At 40.4% G+C, this 23,032-nt stretch overlaps 1 protein-coding gene across 1 annotated transcript in view; it reads left to right on the top strand.

Annotated features, from left to right (window-relative positions):
* The window catches only part of cpamd8 (C3 and PZP like alpha-2-macroglobulin domain containing 8), a 47,995-nt gene extending 26,097 nt beyond the window's left edge, over positions 1–21,898 (top strand). Inside the window, exons 30-44 of the mRNA XM_074668096.1 lie at positions 70–144; positions 4,313–4,478; positions 6,162–6,248; positions 6,367–6,503; positions 7,710–7,865; positions 8,603–8,665; positions 10,551–10,819; positions 10,900–10,987; positions 14,321–14,395; positions 14,547–14,652; positions 14,856–14,966; positions 15,050–15,262; positions 17,502–17,576; positions 20,487–20,688; positions 20,805–21,898. Coding sequence (XP_074524197.1) covers positions 70–144; positions 4,313–4,478; positions 6,162–6,248; positions 6,367–6,503; positions 7,710–7,865; positions 8,603–8,665; positions 10,551–10,819; positions 10,900–10,987; positions 14,321–14,395; positions 14,547–14,652; positions 14,856–14,966; positions 15,050–15,262; positions 17,502–17,576; positions 20,487–20,688; position 20,805 — 1,824 coding nt within the window. The 3' untranslated portion in view covers positions 20,806–21,898. The remainder of the gene's footprint in view (positions 1–69; positions 145–4,312; positions 4,479–6,161; positions 6,249–6,366; positions 6,504–7,709; positions 7,866–8,602; positions 8,666–10,550; positions 10,820–10,899; positions 10,988–14,320; positions 14,396–14,546; positions 14,653–14,855; positions 14,967–15,049; positions 15,263–17,501; positions 17,577–20,486; positions 20,689–20,804) is intronic.
* The last annotated feature ends 1,134 nt before the right edge of the window (positions 21,899–23,032 follow it).

Below are 23,032 nucleotides of genomic sequence, written 5' to 3' on the forward strand. Positions count from 1 at the left end.
GCATTTTCAGACACAATCTAAACAGCATGAAATGAACTGTAATCTTATGTCCTCATGTTTTGTTCACAGGGAGGGATCCATGGGAAGATTTCACTGACAGCTTACGTGGTAGCAGCGCTTCTGGAGACAGGAATAACGACAGAGGTGAGCAATCTAGTTGGATAATGCACCTTTTATTCTAGTAATTATGGCACGCTGACCTGAAACATTTTAAGTGACGTTAAAAATATGGAAAAAAAACTAGTTTAACAGTGAACTTCACAGCCCGTGTCTGTGCATACACAATTATATATTTTTTAAATGGCTCATTATGATTCCTCTTCAATTTTTTTAACATTGCACTGCCCATAATGTTTTGGTCCAAAAAGCCAATAAATCAAGCAGAGCAGCATTGTTTCCAGGCTCTCATAGCCCCTCTGTTCAGAACGCTCTGATTTAGTGGACGTGACCTTCATATGTAAATGAGCCACTGCTAATACCGCCCCGCTCTTCCGCGTCACTGAAAGCGGTGCCACAAGCTCCAAGTGCACAATGTTTAGAAAACAGCGAAGCTCGTTGACCATAACATTACAGGCTAAAACAACAGGCTAACCGCAGCTACAGTTAGCATCCTGAAGCTAACACAGAGACAGGGGGGACACTGAGGAAAAGCTCTTACATCTGCTCCACAGCACACAGCTTTTAAAATACTCACATTTCCAGGGTCTGAGGTTTGTTGGTGGATGGTTGTTTAATGCGCCTGGATTCAGGACCAGTCTATTCTCTAGCCCTCTCCAAAGTTGGAAAAGCAGTCGGCCGTGAAGTGACTAGCACACACATGCACAGTTTTACTGAGTGTAGCTGGAACATTTCCTTGGTAAATGAACTCTAGCCACTTAGTCTTGTCTTCTTCAGAGATAGGAAGCTTGTGCATGGAACTATGTGGCTGTTTACAGCCAAAAACAGAGCAGTGATGGCTCTTCAACTTTGACATTCTCCTCCCTGCTGCTGGAGAGAAATCTCTGGAGGGGGTTCAGGGGTATCTGCTCTGGTGGACCAATCAGGTCAGACTTGCTCCTGATTGGTCAAAAAAGGGACTCGCTGGTGTCGGCAAATCCCCAAAATCCAAACAGCTTGTTTTAGGTTAGGATTTTACATTCAAAAGCACTACTAAGTACAGGTTTTGTCATTAAATATCACATTTTGTGAGCTGGGAGGAAAGCCAAAGACCCACAAATTTCACCAAAGACTTAATAAAGTGATTTTTGCATAATAAGGGACCTTTAAGACATGCTGATGCTTAAACTTGATTCTAATTCTTTAAAATGATATCTTGGACTCCCGGACATGATCTCAACCTGTTTTCAACCATATATCAACAACTATGGTCAGCGCTCTCTGGCTAAATGCTCAAACATCTAAATTCAAAATATCAATATACAAACCAGAAGTCAAGTGGGTTGCTTAATTTAAAAAAACTGAAAAAAGCTAATTAGCGCACAGCAGATGGAGGAGCATTTATATGTCGCATCTGCAAATAATGCTAAATCAAAGTTGCTTATAAATGGAGAGCACTGGAAAATGACTTAACATAAAACCTTTTTTCTTTCAGGTAAACCCTATAAACATCAAAAACATCCGATAGACTGGTGCATATTAAGCTCAGGATTCTAAATTACTGGGTTAAGTTAGCCAAAGGTCTGTGCTTGTTAGCCACCTGGTTTCTGAACTCTGGGGTCCTCTGTGAGTAATACACTTCTGATGGACAAGTGCTCCATACTACCCCTCTTCAAAAAAAAAAAAAAAAAAAACAAGCTATCAAGAGTAGTCAGAAAAAAGTAGACCAGTCCTTTTATCTACTTTGTCATCAACAACAGATGCAAAGGTAAAAAAGAAAAACAAAACAATGCCTGATGTCTGGTTTTAAAAGAGGAAGCACTGATGAAGGCTGAGATCAAAAAGCACAAACCCAGTGCACTACCTGTCCCACTTGCACCACATGTTCTTGCAGCTGGCCTACCAGCCTGTTGTGAATGTAAGCACAGGTCGTGTGAAGACCTATCTCTGCATTCCTGATAGCTGTGAAGATGGATGTGCTGGCAGTCAGCCTACTCATATTTGTTATGCCCCGGTGCTTCTAATCTAATACCTAATCATGTCTTGGACTACATCAAAAGATTTGGGCTGACGTGTAAAGACAATTAAGGTCTGGAAAAGACACCTCGGTTGCATTCCTTGCTATCTGCTTTCCGTTTTTTATCTGTGTTGCGCTGTTTTTCTCTTTTTTTTTGGCAGAGTTTTTCTTTACTCTGTCACTTAAATAATCAAATACTGGCACCATAAAGGCTGTTCAATCAGTAAAAGACAAGAAAAGGGGAAGTTACAACATATATCCGGTAATGTAGTCCTAATGATGCATTGCCTGCTCTAGTGATATGACAGCCACTAAACCTCTGATTGTTTTTGCCTTTGATCTCTCCTTTTGTCCACATGGTTGACTCTTTATTTAGCATTTCCCCTCCCTGGCCCCTTCCCATCCATCTGCCCCGCTCCCTCTCCACTGCTCTCTCTGTCTCCTTTTTTTTTTTCTCAGGCCATCTTTTTACAACTGATAAAAACTGAAAAGGTATCCCTCACATCAAAGCCGAGCCTTCAGCCCCCCTCCAATTTCACTTAATTAAAAGATGACTGCTGCAATTACAGTGAGTGGCTCTGGAGGCCTATCATCTCATGGATGAGAGAAAAGGTCACATCTGCATTGGATGAAAGTCAACTTTAAACTTTTTAATGGCCAAAATGAATGTTTAGTCAATAACTGAAACACAGCTGAGGAACGGTTGAACACTGAAAGAGATGGTAGAGGCAGTACGCGTATTTGCGTGTATGTCAGGGTGTGTAAAGGTACGCCAGAGGTCGGGTCATATAAGAGGCAGGTCGGATGACCTTGATGAGGAAATCTGGGTGCTGCTGTAGAAAATACAGATTGGCATAAAGAGACAGTTTGTGAAAAAGTAAACTTTAATGTTTGCCTCATTCATTATATGTAAAGTGAAATATCTCAAGCCCTCAGTTTGTAAAAGGTGTGTTCTTCAGGGTTTGGGTCGGACAGATTGGGGATTTGCTCATCTTAGAAGCAAGCCTCAAGAGGCCACTGGAGAAATTGAAATTTTACCACATCTCTTATTGGATTTTCATCCATCCATCCATCTTCACTGCTTTTCTCTTTTTGTGTTTTTAATTTGTCTCTTTTATTCACTTTTAAGGGACTGTGAGGAGTTAAAAAGTGATCTTTAAAAAGTCTACCTTTCTAGATATATGCCTGATCATAACCCACGCTTTGAAATGAGATTATCAGCACCAATATTGCTGGTTACAGGTCATTTTAAATTGCTACTTCTTAGCATCCAGGTCGGGTTGAACAGGACTGGATTGATTTACTGCTACTGATTTACTGGTCTCTATGACAACACCACACTGGCTGACGAAGTTTAGTTGTGAAAAGATATAAAATACAGAGATCTGTGTTTTTCTCTGCAAAAAACGATTTCTATGACTAATATTGTAGTGATGGTGGACACAGGCGCCTAACTGTCAAACATAAAAAGGACAGAAGAGCAGAACAAAGCTAAACAAGGAAGTGACAGAGCCGAGCTAAAAGCTAATTAGCCTTTAGCTCGGCCGTATCACTCTATAACAGAGGGAGTCTATCAAACCTGAGAGTCTGTCAATAAAATGAAGAGTAAGGTTACGTTAGCTCTGCTTGGTAGATGACTGGCAGGACATAACCAGAATTTACTAATGTTACACATTACAGACATGTCTTAGAGCACTGAACTACCAACTATGCTAAATATAAACAGCTACTAAACTACTTACAAAATGACAGTATTTACTTGTTGTCATGCTAGCCTATAGATACGTTGGAGTGACAGGCTGCTGATGTCGCTAACATATAGCTGGCTGCTGCAACGTTTGCTTGATGTCACGTTTCTAACCAAAGCGCTACGTAACTGATAACTGATAAACACCTTTCTTCTGTATGTTGCATCCAGTAAAAAGTTTTCTTGAACAAAGAAAATTTGTTTTGATCTGATCTCCATTTAATTCCATAACAAACACAAACCTCACCAAAAATAATTTACGACAGTGTGCGAAGACTCCGGGCCACAAGGTGACAAGGGAGTGCAACTAAAATAGATCCTCCTCATAGCATCTTTAAGCTGACCAATGAGCCAAGACACCACTAATTACAAATTTTAGTTTTATCAGCTGACATCTGTTGAACAAAATGATTGTCATATATTTATTCATGTACTGTATCTATCTGCTCCAGGAAGAGAAGGTTGCTGTGGCCAAAGCCAAGGATTTCTTAGAGAGCAACACATACTCAGCTGATGACCCTTACACCACAGCTCTGTCTGCGTACGCCTTGGCTCTGCTACGAAGCCCTTACGCTCCGCTGGCTCTGCGGCGCCTCAATCACATGGCCATCACACAAGGTGAGGTTCCACAGATCATGGCCACAGAATCTTTTAATAATATTCTGTACTTTTAATGATGAAATCCACAAATGCTCGTCATACCTGAGGATGAATGGGGAAGTATTTGTAAATTGCAATGGAAAACAACAACTTCACATACTTGGCGTGAGTTTGGATGGAAGAACATTATGAGATTCTTCATTACCCCTGCCCAGATGAGACATCAAGGTGGTGGAGCAAATTGCTGGAAGATGTGTGTTTCAGATTTAGCTAGTCGTTATCATTTATTTACTTTTGTCATATTGGTCTGACATTCATGAATGCCTAGAGTATGTATTTCAAACTACTGTCCCATTTGATATCTGTTCACTGTACCTTGGCACCATGGCATTACATTCCCAATCATTAGCAGACAATTATTTATTAAGATACTATTGATAGGAGGGAGGACAGCTATTACAAGGAGGTGGTTACAACCCAATGCACCAACACTGGGGGAGTGGCAAGAATTTATTCATGAAATCTAAATTATGGAGAGAATGACTTTTACATTAAAACTACAATATAAAAAATTTAAGAAGTTGTGGTCCAGATGGATAAGATATATAAATGCGAGGAGGTCTGAATTGTTTTGAGTATCTCTAATATATGGCTTTAAGTACCAGAATATTAAGTTTTGTAAGTGATGATTGAAAACTGTTGTGAGTCAAAATTCATGGAAAATGAGGCAGTGTGACACCCACTGTTTTGTTTAGTTTAGTTTTTCTAATTCGTATACCTGTAAATAAAAGGGAGTGTAATAGATAAGTGGATATATTTTGGTATTTTTGTATGTAACTGTCCTGAAAGGACTTTGTATGTTCCTCTCTGGAAAAAATAAAATGTTGCTCTGGGGCTTTACACTCAGGAACATCATTGTTGAACTTAATGTTAGTGCAGTCTTCCTGTCTTTACTTCTGAGAGGGTCAGCCTCTCTGGATAGTCTGTTATATGCACATTCATATTGCTAACCTAATGTTCTCAACTTAATTTGTTGGGAGATGCTCTTCAATGTGTTTTTTTTTTTTTTTTTAAATAGAACACATTTTTTATCTTATTTTTTCACAACACAATGAAAATGTTAAGTTTTAAAATTTGACATTTAATCTTTGCCCAACTTTATATTGAATTTAGAGCTTAGATTATTTGCAAATTATCAAAATCTGTTAATTAACATTTCACACAGATTTCAGTTGTTTTGGGATTGGGGAAATATACAGTTTATGTATCTTGTTAGATCTTTGCAGCAGAAGAATCACAGAATAAGGGTTAACCTCATTGTCCTTCAGTTTCAAAAAGCAGTCAGGCACAAGTTACGGGTCTGGAATGACTGTGAAAAGAGCTGCTGTATCCCTTCATTTCACTCCTCTCTTCCCTCTCTGTCCCTTATCTCACTGCTGGTTTCCTTTGGCCATTTCCTTCTCTTCCTCTTGACTGAAGCTCTCTGCAAGTTTTGGCAGATTTAACAAAAGTTTAGGAAAGCTCTAAATTGTTTTCTTTTATCACAATAATTTCTGTTCCCCAGTGCAATGAAGGCACAGGGTTTGGTTGCATAGTTGCTAAAAGATTCACACAGTTAGGACATTGATTCAATGAGTCATAAGATACAGGATGCCGCCCCTTCGCCCACTCTGTCTCTGTCTAACTGTGTTTGTTTTGTAGACGGACTCACCCACTGGAGTCTGACTGGCAGCACTATGACAGATGAGGACACTTTTATGGGCTTCAGTGATGGCCTATCTCAGTCAGGTATACCACATAAGACTTATATTTAATATTACCCACAGCTGCTCTTGGTTTTATAAGAGGAGGCTGCTTCTCCTTCCAAAATCCACAGCCCTCTAAATTGCTTCTTGCTTGTTCTCAGTGGTGTCAGCAGAGGTAGAGATGACAGCCTACGGCCTTCTCACCTACACCCTCCTTGGAGATGTAGCGTCTGCCCTGCCTGTGGTCAAATGGCTCTCCCAACAGAGGAATGCCTTGGGTGGCTTTTCATCCACACAGGTATCCCTGTTTACTGGATCTTCTTGACTTGATTTTTTTTTTTTTTTTGCAAAATCATCCTATGGTCTGTTAAAAAAGAAAAATCAGCAGTACTCCCTGCAATTTCTCCCAATGTGAAAAATAGAATGAATGCATGAGACTTTTTTACTCACAGCTCTAAATTTTTAATGAAACTGTGTTTCCACCACCAGTTTAGTTTTAGTTAGTTTTGACATTATTTTCCATTATAGTTTAGTTTTAGTTAGTTTTGACATTATTTTCCATTATAGTTTAGTTTTGACATTTTTTTTTCCATTACAGTTTAGTTTTAATTAGTTTTACGGTGGGCATTCTAGTTTTTATTTAGTTTTAATTTTTGCAACAAGGCTTAGTTTTAGTTTAGTTTTAGTTAAGTTTTAGTTTTTTCATACCTTATTAACCAGGTGCAGGATTCAAAAGGTCTGAGTAAATATTTTGTAATACAGTTTATTTTCCAGTTCAACATAGTGCTCACTGCTCAGTCAGTGCTGATACTGAACTGCTGGCTGCTGCCTTAAACACAGGAAAATAATATAAACTTAATATAAAAATATAAACATAAATTATATAAAATAATGTTAACATGAATTAAATAAAAATAATAAAAACAAAAATTTTGCAAAACAATATAATATGAGCTTTAATAATTAGAAACTTGGACTTTGTAACAATAAAGTCAGACTCACATGAAATTTAACTATTACAATTGCTCTGATTCATAGCTTCACTGCGTTTCATTGCAGCACAGCGCACAGCCAGTCAGTGCAGTAAACAAGCTCGTCCCAGTACGTCGCTGTGATGGTGCCGTACGGCACTGACAACTGCCGAAAACTGTCGTAAAATTGGTTGGGAAAATGTGTCTGATTAATTTAAATCCTAAAGGCTATTAATATAGTCAAAAACTATAACTAAGGACATTTTGTCTTTAATTTTAGTTAGTTTCAGTTAGTTTTGTGAACACAAGATACAGTATTAGTTTACTTATCGTTTTTGTTTTTTTTTCTAGTTTTTATTAGTTTGAGTTAACTGCAATGTATTTTAAATTATAGTTTTCGTTTTTAGTTTCGTTTTAGTTAACTATTATAACCTTGGTTTCCACATGTCCCTCATTGTCAACTTCAAGCTATCAACTGATTGGCTGATCCTGAATTTGGATGTGAAGTAGATTCTGCTTTCCCCCCTGTGCAGGATACTTGTGTAGCTCTCCAGGCTCTGTCAGAATACGCCATCCTGTCCTACGTTGGTGGGGTCAACCTCACCATCTCACTGGCGTCAACAAACCTGGACTTTCAGGAGACGATTGAACTTAACAGGGACAACAAGAAACTTCTTCAGAGTGCCAAGGTAAGCACGATGACAACTAAACAGGAGATTAATAATAATAATGTTGATTTTTTTTCTCCACTCCTGACAGTTTTTTGTTAAGGCTGCTGCTCCCATCAAGATAAAGTTATGATCCCAAGTTCTTCAGAGAGAGCATTTCATCCAAGAGAAACCCTGGTGTTTTCATGCATGTCAGAAACATTTCCCTCTTTAGCTCAGTGATTTATGATAGCACCAGAGCCACACTTTGGCATCAAACATTAATCTCTGGGTTTCTGTGTCCGGCTGTTGAGGAGCCAGGACCTTTTCCCACTGCCAAACCAAACTGGGCTTAACTGGGCTGGATTTCCCAAAAACACCTTGTTGGTCTGTTGATTTAATAACTGTGTTTTACTGGCCTGCTTGCCCACACGTTACAAACTTGACAGTGTGGGCATGAACAACCTTGGCGAGGGCACTGTGGCGTCAGGTCAATCCTGCTGTGTGAGTCAAAGTGCTCCTGCAGACAGCCAGCGCGGCCCAGGTGAGAGGGCAGTATATTCTCTCTGCTGGCCGTGTTCCTCTGCTGTGATTAGTGGTGTCAGCTTAATTGGGGGCAATTAAAGCCTGCTGGTTGGTAGCCAGGGAAGCACCAGTGGCAGTGCAGCAGCCTACAGCGTTCATTCACTTGATAAATGACTCATTCACCTCTCCCTGCCCCCCTCTGACTCTCTTTGTTTCTCTCCTTTCTCTTTTCTCTCTCTGTTTTTATTTCTCAGATCCCCAGTATCCCCACAGGCCTTTTTGTCAGCGCTAAAGGAGAAGGCTGCTGTCTCATGCAGGTATCTTAAAACTGAAAAGTCTCACTCAAATACACATTTGCAGTCTTGAACATTGTCCAGAAAAATAGCTGTAATGTTATGCCAACTTCATCTGCTCACAGCAAGAATCTGGCAATACTGAGGGTCTCTCTTTGTAGCAACATGATGCCCAGATTCCTCTCTAGAAATTGGAGTAATCTGCTTGAGTTTAACCAGTTGTTTTGGAAAGTGTTGATTCCTGTGGTCCTCAGGACAGGATGCTGTTTATCTCCTACCTTGTTACAGAAAAACAGGAACATGTTTTTCATAAAAGGAGTCTTTTTATCAGTGTTTTGAGCCTGAAATCTCATGTCTGCTTTAAAACCAAACAAGTAAAAACATTTTAAAGACAGTCTGTGTGAGAAACCTGGATCAGGGATACTTGGTGAGTTTTTTGGAGGCAGCTATGGCAGCAGATGTTGTGCTCTACTTTGCAGTGCCTGAAACGTCCTCCAACTCGTTCACTTCAACAGGTTTCTTACACACAAACACACAATTTTTCTCTTCACACCTCTAACCCTCTCTACTTTCTCTCCATCCACACCCCTCTGACAGGCCCTGGGGCCAGCAGCACCTGGGCTCTAATGAAATACAAGAGCAGGGTAATCAAAGAGACCTGCCTGAGTTTGTGTTGTAGACGTACTCCATGTGATGAGTATACGTCCTGTGCCTCAGGATTGTTATTCACAAGCTTTTGCAGAGGTCTCAAATCAGTCTGGATGATTTATTTAGACGATGTGTATATCGGTGATTTTCTTTGAAATTAATAGAGCATCAAAGCAGCAGGTCCTCAGGCTGAAATAGAAGAAAATGTGATTTGTAGTTTACATTTATAAAAGCTGCTTCTGGCTTTTGTCCCTGACTTTCTAGTATTTTGGGGGCTGGAGGTCCTAAGTGTTTGAACTCAAAGTAGGATGTTGTCCATCGATAAGGCTGAACATGATAAATTAAGGTTTTTAATTTTTCTTCCTTAAAAAGCCCTAACCCATTCTAACAGTTAGAACAAGACATCCCTACAAACCAAATCTGACCCCAAAACGCCTCTGAGGTTATCACTCAGATCTTCAAACATAGACTAAAATTAAAGAAAATACAAGCTTAAGAGTTAATGATGAGTTTTTTTATTCTATTTATTTATTTTTTGGGGGGTGTCACTAACTGTGACCCACTTTAGAGCTCCAATGAGGAACTCTTTGTTTGTGTCACTTCAGGTGCCCCCTGTATACAGAGCAGCACCTCCTGTCTCTGCTGGTTTTATTCACGTGTTAGAGTTTTTGTTTGATGAACAGTCTCATCATGCTGTCTTTTAACAGCCAACTGCATCACTCACCTTAAACATTTGGTGTGGGAAAAGACTTTTACTATTCTAACATCAACCCCACCTCACAGCAGTGAGATGCACTGAAAATTACTATAAAGGAATTGTCCGTCTCTTTTTGCGTCACTGGGAACATCAGGCTGTTTCATAACCAGCTAAGTACATCTCACACAGGCTTAAAGATCATATTTGTAGTAAGATTTGGGTAAAGTTTGGCAGATTAGACTAGAAGTTTATACCCAAGCAAATGTTATGGATTTGTTTAATTTTTTAACAAAAACCAAAGGTTTTAATCCTGTTGTAGCTACAGAAAAACTCAAGTGATTCTCTTTGTGAGATTTAACTTTCAGGAACCTTGAATGTCTGTGCAGAATCTGGTCACACTGTTGTAGATGTAAAACGTGGTTAGTTGATATCAAGGGATCAAGAAAATTGATAGGGTTCATCATCAGGGCACCATGAATGTACCAATCAAATGGTAACTATTCAGTACTTTATAAAATGCAAAGTTCATAATTAACACCTTTCCACTTGTCTTTTTTTCTGTAGATCGACGTGTCTTACAACCTACCTGACCCAGTATCAAAGCCAGCCTTCCAGCTCAAAGTGAACCTGAAAGAACCTTTTCAGGAGCGACACCAGCAGCCTCCATCTTTATCCTCCTCCTCAAATCCTCGCCATCCATCCTCCCGTGCCCGCAGCCGGGCTGACAACCGCTCTGAGCTTAACCGAAAGCGGCGTGCACCCATTGATGACGACGACCCAGCTGCCTACCAGGACAAAATGGACTTCCAAATCTCTCTAGAAGTCTGTGCAAGGTATGAGAAGCTTTGGGTTCAAGTAATACACACGTGTAAAACTTTATAGCTCTTGATCCTCACCCCAATTCTCTGTGTAGGTGGCTCCATTCAGGCTCATCCAACATGGCCGTCATCGAAGTTCCGATGATTTCTGGTTTCCGAGCAGATGTGGAAAGTCTGGAGAGGGTATGCATGCGCACACATCTCCCAAGGTTTAGAGGATTTAACGTCATTCTAGTTCTGCTCAAACCCATAGAAACCAGTAGTTGTTATTTGGTCTTATTACTAATATCGGTTGACAGATTGCTTATAGTAGAAAAGTGCCCTGAAGACAGGCAGAGAAAGAGAGACAGATGGATTAACATCTGGAAGAGACTTAATGAAAAGTAGTGTGTCATCAAGTACATCAGACTTATCACATGTACACATTCACGCCTACATGCCTGAATGCATCTCCTGGTAACCAGTACAAATAAACTCTTACATACTTTGATATGGATATTAATTTTGGGCGTTGGAAGGTGTAAATATTTATCAGAGGAGAGTGAGTCCGTCATTCTTTCCGTTGAAGTTGTTTGGATGAGAACAACATACAGACATCTTTGGTGTGTGACCAGCTTCTAAATGCTGTTTGTTACACATGTGCTGTGGGGAAGGATTTCATGTGTTTTTGTGTGTTTCTTAGTCACAGGATGGTCATTAAAGTGAAGGTCCTTTTTATGGTGTTCTTTTTTTTTTGGTATAAAAGGGGAGAGAGAGCAGCCAGCTCAAGCCCTGTGGAGTTACAGCATCTCAGGGTTGGAGGTAGTTTGACCTTTTTGGACCATGGATAACTGACACTATGAGGCACACACTCACACACACTTATTGATACCTCACAGTGTAGCCCGGTTAAAACTTATGAAGGGCTCATAAAGGTGAAAGAAGGAAATATTTTAATTAAGGAGTGGCAATCAAGGGTGGATGGGCAATCTGATGACTGGTCCACTTATTGTGAATGAGAGAAAGTGATGTTAAATTTAAGAGCAGGATCCAGGTCAGCTCCCCAGCCACCCATCACAAGCCTATCCCTCATTACTGACAATTACGGGGCCTCAGTCTGCAGGCTTCCACTTTTAAAAGAGCCACCTCTCTGGCTACCTGGGGAGATGTTAAAGCACTGCACACACACACACACACATACACACATACACTGGGAGTGTGTTGATCGGTGCTGACCTGAGTTGCAGTGGCTAACAAGCTCAGTTTACACCCCTGCTGGCCTCTCTTGGAGTTTTACTGCTGCCTGCCTGACTGCCACTTGCATTCCTCAATTTATGGTGGCAAGCTTGGCTTCTGCAGTCATGTCTAGATGCTTTCATAGAAGCTAAAGTCGTGAATGATTGTTCTGGTGACTGACCGGGAGCTACCACAGCTTCTTATCACCCAATATAATGAGCTTTATTTAACAGCTGGGGACACATTGTAGTAATAACACTCAAGCTGTGGGAGTTCACTGGCAAGGCCACATGCTGGTTAGACAATATTTTGTGAAAACAGAGGGACAGCTTGTCTAGTGTGTGCATCTGTGTGTGTGTGTGTTTCGGTGGCGCCAGCACAGGCTAAGCACCTCATAAACCCCTGCTCTCCTAAGGCTGCCACCTTTGACAGAATGAATCCCCCCCCCCTCTGCCCGCTCTCTATGCCTACTCAGATTTGTAGTAAACAAATTACTCATTCATAAGCTCAGAATCACAAGATTTCGTCATGCATGTCTGACCCAGCTATACACTGACATGCATGTTAGCAAAGCGATGCTGAGCAGCTGATATCTCATGTCAAGCAGGAGTCAGACACATTTTAAAGAAGAGGTGACGCAACACAATGGTAAACATCCTCATGTTACATCTTTTTGTCTCATGTTGCTGGCATCAAACTTGTAACATGCATATATTTTTCTTTGTAAAACTATTTTTTTAGTTTCAGCATTTGATGAGTTTTTTTTTTTTTACTATTTTGAGTAAAATATGAGATTTAATTGATTGGCAAAGCTCCATTTTGTTTTTTAACAACACTTTACACAACGTCTTGGCTGGTTTTTGTGTATGCTATAATTGCTGATTAAGCAGTTGGTGAGGAAAGCTAATATTTGTCTTGTTTACAGTACCATGATTGGTGATGTTTATTCCAAACCAGCCATCACAGCAGGGTAAAATGTGTGGTTTGCATTCCCATTCTTACCCACAAAGCACATTCAAATGTTGATCCCATGTGCTTTGAGAGTTGGGTGGCAAGGCCGATGTACCGTCCTGTTTCTAGCTACTTTGACAAAGGTTAATGGGTTGCTTATAGCTCAGATTCAGGACATCACAAATTCCAGTATTTACAGGTTTATTACTTTATAGTTAATCTTTGTATGATAATGTTTGTTAGCATGTGGCGGAGCTATCCATCCCACTGTGGTGCTGATTGCTATTTATATCCACTGGCATGTCAATGACACAGAGTTTTCGTTTCGTGTTAGAATCAAATAAACAGCTGTCCTGACTCAGTTCATGTCCATCCAAAGTGTTTGCATTTGGTTCCATCAACACACTAAAGATCAGTTATATTATGGTCAAAGTGTTTTCTTCCCTCTGATATCATTTTCCATTCAATATAATTATGTTTGGACAAGGTAAAGGTAGACGTGCTTGGAAGAATTTGTTTTACAAAAAATGACAGAATGTGGGGTTTTCCCACTGCTGTGGACTGTAAAGGCATCACAGAGGTCATTTAGTGAATACTAACCCACTGAAGTGTTTCTTCAAGCATGCAAGCTCTCAAACACCCACATGTAGGTGAAACTTTAAATGTATCCAATGATTTAATGCAGGGGTGGCCAACCTGTGGCTCGCGAGCCGCATGTGGCTCTTTGCCTTTCGTGGTGCGGCTCTTTGATCCATTCATAAAACTGATATATTGTTGCAAACGTTGGGATCAGTACTGATCAATACTTGGGTGATGAGAATGATACTTAAGTTTCAGTTTCTCTTCTCTACATGTACTTCTCTCATTGCTCATGTGCTCATAGATAGATAGATAGATAGATAGATAGATAGATAGATAGATAGATAGATAGATAGATAGTTGGAAAGTTAGATAGATAGATAGATAGATAGATAGATAGATAGATAGATAGATAGATAGATAGATAGATAGATAGATAGATAGATAGATAGATAGTTTTGAAAATTGCAAATGAATTCTTTTTCATTTCATGTAATTTCGTTCATGTGTTTGAGGAAGTGCATTTGCAAGACCACGTTTTTTGTGGCTCTTGGTCTCTAACTGGTTGGCCACCCCTGATTTAATGAATGAAGTGTTGGCATTTAGAAAAAATTAAAACATAAAATTCACCAGAGAGAAAATAAAAATATGGTTTACTAAATATGGCAGCCAAAATCTAAAAGTTAATAGGTTAATGGGTTTTGGTTCTATCCTGTTGTGATGTGTATTCTAATAAAAACACAACATGACTTCTCCCGTCTTTCCTAACAGCTGCTGATGGACAAGCGAGTGGGTCTGAAAAGATATGAGCTGAATGGGAGAAAAGTGTTGTTCTACTTTGATGAGGTGAGTTAAACCTGAGTTTTTACAGGTCTTGACAACAGATTTTCACTTTGTAAAATCATGTGTTGTTGTAAAAGTGTATTACTGTGCATATTTAACCTCATGCTGTTTGTTTTTCTGTGGGGTTTTTATTCTGTTTCTCACCCCTTCTTAGATCCCCAGCCAGTGTATGACGTGTGTGGCCTTCCAGGCTGTCAGAGAATACATTGTGGGCAAGACAGCACCTGTTCCGGTCAAGATCTATGACTACTATGAACCAGGTGTGCCTCTGATGAATATTTTTAGCACCACTGTTTAAAGAGACACAGAGTAGGAAAACCCTCTAACTCACCATGATTTATGAAGTGGCTTCTTTCAAGTGGAAATGGGGAAGTTTATGACCTAGTTATGGCAAGCATAATCATTGTTTCGTGTGTGGATGTGTGAATGTGACGGTGTGGGTCGGTCTGTGCATGTTGTGTAGCCTTTGAGGCCACCCGGTTCTACAACGTAAGCGAGAGCAGTCCGCTGGCCCGGGAGCTCTGTGATGGACCCACTTGCAACGAGGTGGAAAGTTCAACCAATCAGTGGACAGGTAAGACTTTTGTTACATTCCTAATGAGTCACAGATACTTCCAACTTCCATCAGTCTCTTTAGGGACACTTTTTTTCTTGCAGGTTTTGTGCAGGCCAGCCAGTGTAACAATGTGTTCGGCTGTCTGGAGGAGGAACAGTTTGAGCGCTGCACTTGCTACAGGGACTGTGGTTATGATGGGGAGCCTGTCTGTGGGTCAGACGGGCAGCTCTACCAGAACCAGTGTCAGATGGAGGTTTTTGCCTGTCGGAATGGGACCCGCATCAAGCAGGTTCCTCTGTCCCAGTGTCCTCACAGTAAGAGCTTTTTTACTTTGTAACAACAAGACTAGATGCCTTTCTTAAGCAGCTGCTGGAACTTGCATAGCCTGGTTTTAGATGTTGGAGTCTCGCAATGCATTCAGTCAGTGAGGTGTTGCATCTAGATAACCTGAGTAACTCACGCTAAGTCCAAGTCATGTTTCCTCGTTGAGCAGTCCAATGATTTCTCTTGAAAAGGTTTAAATTGTCTGTTTAATTAAAGTATATTTCTATAAACACATGTTACTACAGCAGTCAAAAACTTTCTCTTCCCTGCTGAGACGCCTGATTGGACCAAAAAGAGGATCCTAAAATGGACATAACTTGCCCTGTGATTTCTCCTCTACCAAACACCATAAATCATATATTTAGAATTTGCTTCTAGCATGTACTCATGCACAAGACTAGTGCCCTGTTTACACAAAAATGTTTCATCTAAAAACGCTAAAAAGCAGTGAAAAAAAATCTGCGTTTACACGGAAACACAGATTTTGGGAGATTGGGAGATCTCCACTGAAGTAGAGTTAAACTGATCATCTGGTGTATTGGGGAATACTAAGTTAAAAAGTGGAGCAACAGATGCTCATTTTGTATAAAGACAGTCAGCAGATTAAGCAGAACAAGCACAACACAGTAGTTCCCGATGATCATAACGACGCTACTGTTGTCCTGTTGCATGCGCTCTCACTTAGCGAAGTGTGACATCAGCGTTTCTACTGAAAACGCCGACTTACTGTTTACATGGCAACAGTGTCGACAACATTTCAGAAAAAATCCCACTCTGGAGGCCGTTTTCGAAAGTTTGCATTTCAGATCAGCTAAAACACCGTTCCCATGTAAACACGATACTGGAACGCAACAAAACTTTTGCGTTTGACCCTAAAATCATTGTCGTGAAAACGGCCCCTAGGTCAGAAAAGAGATATCACTGTGTCCACAGGGGGCGCCAAAATCAAACCAAATGTGTTGTTGAAAGTTCCTCACTGGAGCTTTTAAAAGGCCAAAAACTCCTTGTTAAAATCCTGAACAAATGAAATGCAGATGAAAGAAATATTGAAAAATATTCTCCATATCTCTTTGATATATATATATATATATATATATATATATATATATATATATATATATATATATATATATATATATATGTGTGTGTGTGTGTGTGTGTGTGTGTTTGTGTGTGTGTGTGTGTGTGTGTGTGTGTTTGTGTGTGTGTGTGTGTATGTGTGTATACTTTAATGTGCTAATGTGCTTTAAACTACTCCCTTTTTTTTTAATATGTATATTTCTTGGAGTCAGTGAATATTGAAGTTTGCACTAAAGTTAACTCTATACTTCATAAGTTTCCAGTAGCTGGAATTGAAGATAAATCCCTGAACTTCTTTCTCCTCACAGGAATAAAGTGGCTGTCTGAATAAGTGTGTGTTCTCGTGATCTCCTGTGATCTCGTATGTTTTATTGGATGCAGTCAGCCTTTGATGTATTACAATCTGCGTGTGTAATCGCTCGCATGCCCATTGTTCATTTATCTGTTTACATGCACATGCACGAGTGTGTATGCTCATCTGTCTGCTGTGATCTGAGCTGTAGAAACAGCTGTTCAGGTGTTGAGCTGATTACTGGATGAGTTTTCTGAGGAGAGCAACCCACTGCATCCCCCTAGCCCCCACTCCCCCCTTTGCTTTCTGCTGTATTACAGGGCTCTCTCCAAATGACAGAGTGCTTTTGTCCAGCTCTTTGAAATCCTTGTCACATTCCTTTCCAACGCACAGCCCAACAACAAAGGAGCCTTCATGTTGCGGAGCAGATTGGGAAAAAACATAGACAAAACTTTGGTGGGAAAAGACCTCAGTTTGTGCCAAGTGGTTCATGCTGTAGATTATCAAAAGAATCGTATTTTTGTTTCATGCTCCCCGACCTTGTTTGTTTGTGTATGCTTGTGTGGGGGAGATTCCTGCCACCATTTTCCTGTTTTGAAAGGAAAAAGATACAATTTGTTTCCACACACAGTCCTTCTGGCTGCTATTTTTGGACTGATTCTGATGCAGGCCCCTGTTGAGACTAAGTGTACATCATTATTTTGCCAAGAAGTGTTGCGCAGTGGGCTGGATAATGCTTCTGTGCTGTATTTAGATTATGCAACACTGAACCTCTGTTGATTTCATTACTGGCTTTCTAGTGGGTGCTGTGGCAGACATATAAATGTGAATAATCCAATGTGTGTTTTTACTTCCAGTGGAGACCACGGTGGTGGACAGGCAACCAATAACACGACAAGAAACTGAGCAGCCCTCTGTGCCTGTACACACAGGTAACTCAAACCTTTCCCCATTTTTGCACCCATTTAACCCTCACCACCATTTTTTCCATATCACCTCTTTCTTGCTCTTTTCCTTTTGCTTTTGCATCTGCCAGGTCAGCGGAACCCTTGTGCAAGGGCAGTACAACTCAGTTTCTCACCTACAGAGGACTTGAAAGTTTTCCCCATGAGGCACATTTAGTGAGCAGGAGCAGGATGGGATATCCGCTGTCTTAAACAGGGTTCCCGCGGATCCTTAAAAAGTCTTAAAAGGCAGTGAACTCATAAATCTATAACCAAGACCTTAGATGGCCTTAAAATGTCTTGAATTAATCTTTAAAAGTCTTCAGAAATATTAATATGTTCGTATGATTGTAAATAGTCCCAAATCTTAAAATGAATAATTACTTTTTTATTTATTTTATTTAATATATCTATTTATTTATTTATTTATCTATTTATTTTAATTTATTTAATATAATAATTTATTTAAAATATTAATTTATTTATGTATTTTTTCATATATATTTTATTTATTCATTTCTCTTGAGTAATTTACTGAGTGACTCTTGTGGTAACATCACAAAATCACGATCGCAGAACCAACAAACATAGAAGTGGTTGCAGCTGGGACTCTATTGTCCGTAACCCTATGGAACTGATGTGGTGGTTTTTCCATTTGTGTTTATTGTGAAGTTGGTGTTAAATTTAGTTTCAAATGGCATTAAAACGTCTTAAAAAGCCTTGAATTTAACTTGCCTTAAGCTGAAGGAACCCTGTTAAAGCTGCAGTTTGGTTGTTCAAGGAATCAATACATCAATCCAGGGCCCTGTGTCAGCAAAATGTAAATGTAGAGTGTTCAAACTTCAGGTCATTTTTCATTAGTATTCAACACTTTCATCACACAGTATGTGTGTGTGTGTGTGTGTGTGTGTGTGTGTGTGTGTGTGTGTGTGTGTGTGTGTGTGTGTGTGTGTGTGTGTGTGTGTGTGTGTGTGTGTGTCCTACTCTATACTGTGAGTTTGTGTGTGTGGGGGTAACAAGAGTTGACAAGGGCGGAACGAAGAAAGAGTGAGAGACAAAGAGATGAAAGGGTGCATGGGGGATGTGGAGACTGAAAAAAAAGAGTGAGAAGAAAGAGAGTCAAAGAGGGATGAGCAGAGGGAAAGATGAAAGAGGAAAAGGACCGGGTAGAAAGAGAGAAAGGAAAAGAGGAGGAAAGGAGATATGTAGGTGGGGCGTGTGGCAGAACATTCCCCAGCCACCACATCATGTCTACAACCGGTGTGATAAATAGGTGGATAGGTTTCGCACTGCGGGCTCGATTGTTGCTCTGCCATGAGCTTGGATCAGCTACCACTTTCATGGAGGCAGCCAGAGAATTCCTGTGAGGAGGTTTGGCTGCATGTGGAAGGAGGATGTAGTTGTGTCATATTTGGCAATAAAAAAAAGAGAACGTGGTTAATCAGAGGTCGCAGGAGCCAGTGTGAAGTACATGCATACTGTATGTTTATTGTGCCTTTACTGACATGCAACGTTATGGTCACATCTGCCTATGGGAAATTTTTGAGTTGTGTACAGGTGTGTGGACGCACACACTCACACACAAATATATATATATTCATACACATATGCACATATATACATATATGTGTGTGTGTGTGTGTGTGTGTGTGTGTGTGTGTGTGTGTGTGTGTGTGTGTGTGTGTGTGTGTGTGTGTGTGTGTGTGTGATGTGGCACAGCCTGCACTGACTTGTTTCCCAGCCTGCAGCTCCCAGTAGCTGTTGCTTACAAAGCTGCTCACAGTCAAAGGTCTCCTTAGTACAAAAACTAACACTTCACACTTACCACAGGAATGCTGTTACGTTATAAAACACACACACACTCGCACATATATATGTCTTAATATGCACACACAAACACACAGTGACATAGTGCATGCTCACACAGGCAAATACACCTGCCCAGTCTCAAAAACACACACACACTTGCCCTGAATGTGATAACCCTGGGCTGATTAGATTGAATAAGTACTGTGAAAACACTGTCATTGTAAACCATTAGAATGTTGACGACATGCCCGCTAAGTGCACTCAGAGTGTAATAGGTGAAGGCGGGCTGTGCCAAGGAAATGACAGTTTCCACTGGAAGAGAGGAGGAAGCTGAAGCTCAGGAATTGGCTTCCCTGTGCAGACTTGTCTTATGAGTGAACTCTACAAGAGATCAACATACAGTAAAGGGATACACAGACTCGCAGGCTTAATTTGAAACAAGGTTTTCTGCATTTGTGTACACTTTGGTAAAACTTTAAAATTACTCATTTTAAAATGAAATCTTGGGCATTTTTTGTGATTAGCGCATGTGTGTGTGAGCATGTGTATAAAGCCAAGTGGAATTAAAAAAAAAAACTTTCAGACCTGATGGATCTGGTTACACTGGACCAACACCACCTCTTCACACAAGTAAACATTTAATAGCAGGATACTAGTTTTTGAGATAAAGGAGTGATTTTGAAAAGGCATGCCACAGTTTGTAAGAATACAACATTTCAGTCAGAGAGGGACCCCTACTGTTTGTGGAGGGGTACTGCTATAAGAGGTTTAGATTTAGATATTATTGAAAGTGTGCTGTGGAGCAAAAAGGAGTTTTGTTTTCAGTCAGTGTCCAAATGTTTTTTCCATTGCAGATTTGGAAAGCTAAATGCTTAATGCTTAAAAGTACAATTCAGGCTAATTTGCAGACTTGGAGGAATATGTCTTGAAATTTTGTATGTCAGTTTAAGTTGTGGTATAGTCACCTCGATATGTTTCACTTAAAAAAGCCTTTGGTAGGTCTCCTTATGAGGAGAGCTAAAAATGAGCAGAAACTTAGACTCACATTCTTATTCTTTTCATTTTTCGACCCATCCCTACCATCTCCAGGTGAAGAGGAGCAAGGTTCAATGGCAGAGGTGTCCTACTACTCCTACGAATATGACCCAGACACCGAGCCTTTCCTCGCTGATGCAGATGGAGGGGACCAATTTGACCTTCCTAAAGGGGCAGAGATTGTAGAACAGAAGGTTCTCCTTCCAGCAGATACCCAGATAACCACACTGGACACAAAGAACACCCCTGAGCGATGGTACAAAAAGTTTCATTTGCCTTAAGAGAGCATGAAGGATTCTGATTACACATACATATTCAGTATTTTAGACAATCATGTACTAATAGTGTGTCCTTTTTTCTTGTTGTCCACAGAAACGCCTGAAGACTGAAGCCATACCCACCTCCAAATTGTACATTATTTGTGAATATGCTAGTAAATGGAAAAAGAAGAGAGTCATGTGACTTGTCCTGCCTGAAAGGAAGAGATGGTGGAGTCTGGGGGATGAGAGAGTGACTGTGTCTGAGCGTGTGTGTCATTTTGAATAGAGTCTGTGTGTGTGTGTGTGTGTGTGTGTGTGTGTGTGTGTGTGTGTGTGTGTGTGTGTGTGTGTGTGTGTGTGTGTGTGTGTGTGTGTGTGTGTGTGTGTGTGTGTAAAATTGGCGAGTGTCCTCCAGACTTTGTTTTCTTCCTCCAGACTCCTAGTCACCCATAGTCACCATAGCGTCTTTGTTATTCACTGTACTGCCTTTATAATCACTAGAAGAAATAATCAAGTATTTATGTTTGTAATTACACCTGACTTTAAGCAAAATATTTTGTTATATTTTCTATCTGTGGTATTTATTTATAGCTAGAGGTCATATCATTTTGTTTTTTTTTGCCCGCTCTTACAGTCTGCTCTTTTTCCTTGTGATTCTTTGAATTCAAACGGAAGATATGTGCTGTCAAAGGCATCTTTCTTTCTTTCTTTCATAGCAAGCTTTAACCCAATCATTGGAATGTTTGATAAAATTCCTGTGCTGGTATCCTGCTGTAAAAGACATATGTAAACCATATGCTTTACAGAAACATAAGCTCAGATGTTTTTCATCTTTCAGATACTTTGGGGCTTTTTGCCTATAACAGATAGAACAGCAGAGACTGACAGGAAACACGATGAAAGAAGAGGACTGACATTTAACAAAGGCCTCTGGCCGACTCAAACCACAAATCTTACAGTTGGAGAAGTTTGTTTGGGCCACTGGTTCACAGGGACACGCTCATTCAACTGTTTCTGGAAGAATCCAACCAAGACACCAACAACATCTACTCTCAAGTCACCTTTCACCTTACCTACCTTAAGATTTGATTGTACAGTGCATAAGCTATTTTGTTTTTGTTTAAAATTATGATTCATGAAGCCATCAACTGAAAAATCCTGAAGTTTTTAATTAATGTAAATGGACCAAATTTGATCAAATGTAGTCCCTATTCATTTCAAATATTGTGCTTTTTAAAACAAGAATAAAATTTGTATACAATACAAGGCTCTGGTTTTGGTTTACTAATGTACTCAACAAGAAAAAAAACGTCCGCCCAGTTTCTCACATTCCCTCTTTCTTTTGAAGCTTAAGCCATTATACTCTTTTTGACTGGGTCAGAGTGAAACCTCAACCCATTCTGCTGCTTTTTAAAACAGTTTATTCCTTGCAGATGCAGCGCAGAACGGCGATCTGCCTCTGTAGCAGAGGAGCAGCGGTGCAGTTGTTTTTGAAAGCTGTGTTGCTCCATTTCCTTTGAGTGGCTAGTTAAGTCTGGAGATCATTTCCTGTCAGCAGTGAACGGTATTAGAGGCCTGCTGCTTCAGAGGGCTCTCTGTGACTGTCTGACCCCTGGCATGCCTCTGCATTAGCAACAGAAAGCATCTGCATATGGGTTTAAGTTAATACACACTGTACTGTACATCTTTAGGCTTCAGTGTGCACTGTATGTAAGCATTACTCAAAGCAGCAGCAGAGAGAGTTTTAAAGTTTGATGTTTGTTTTCTGCTGACCCTCGTAGTTACTGTGTCCTCTGGCTGCTCAGGCGTATGTAACACTAAATCCCATCCTTTGTAATTAGAAGAGATCAAAGACTGAGTTGCAGCTGCATCTGCATGATCAGTTTGATCTTAAATTGCAGATGAGAAACCATGTACACACACAAAATTATTGGCCCCTCCAAGCTCTGAGGAGATGCAGCAGGATTCTTCCTAGCCTCAGTGGAAAAAACTCTGTTCCTGCAGGGACAATAAGCCAGCAGTGCATGGGGGCTTGACCTACGCTACTGTCCTCAACAGTTTCTGTGACAACCACATGCATGGCTGAGGAGTGATACTGTGTCTTCACACTGGGATGAGCAGAAAGAGTCAAAAGAGAAAGGAGGGAGAGGGGGATCTTGGTTTCATGGTTTGCAGGGAGAGCTAGCATTACATGAGAGTGAATCGGAGTGATGACATTGTCCCTGAGTACCAGCTGAGTGCACCGTTACATCCACCTATGTGCAGAAAGGGCTATTCATCGGCCTGGGCCCCCACAGGTGGAGCAGTGTGACGAAGGGACAAACAGGCAGTTAGATAAAG

The sequence above is a fragment of the Halichoeres trimaculatus genome, unplaced genomic scaffold, assembly GCF_033239565.1.
Source record: "Halichoeres trimaculatus isolate MK-OKI-2021-1 unplaced genomic scaffold, fHalTri1.1 fHalTri1_scaffold_4, whole genome shotgun sequence".
In the NCBI taxonomy this organism is placed as follows: domain Eukaryota; kingdom Metazoa; phylum Chordata; class Actinopteri; order Labriformes; family Labridae; genus Halichoeres; species Halichoeres trimaculatus.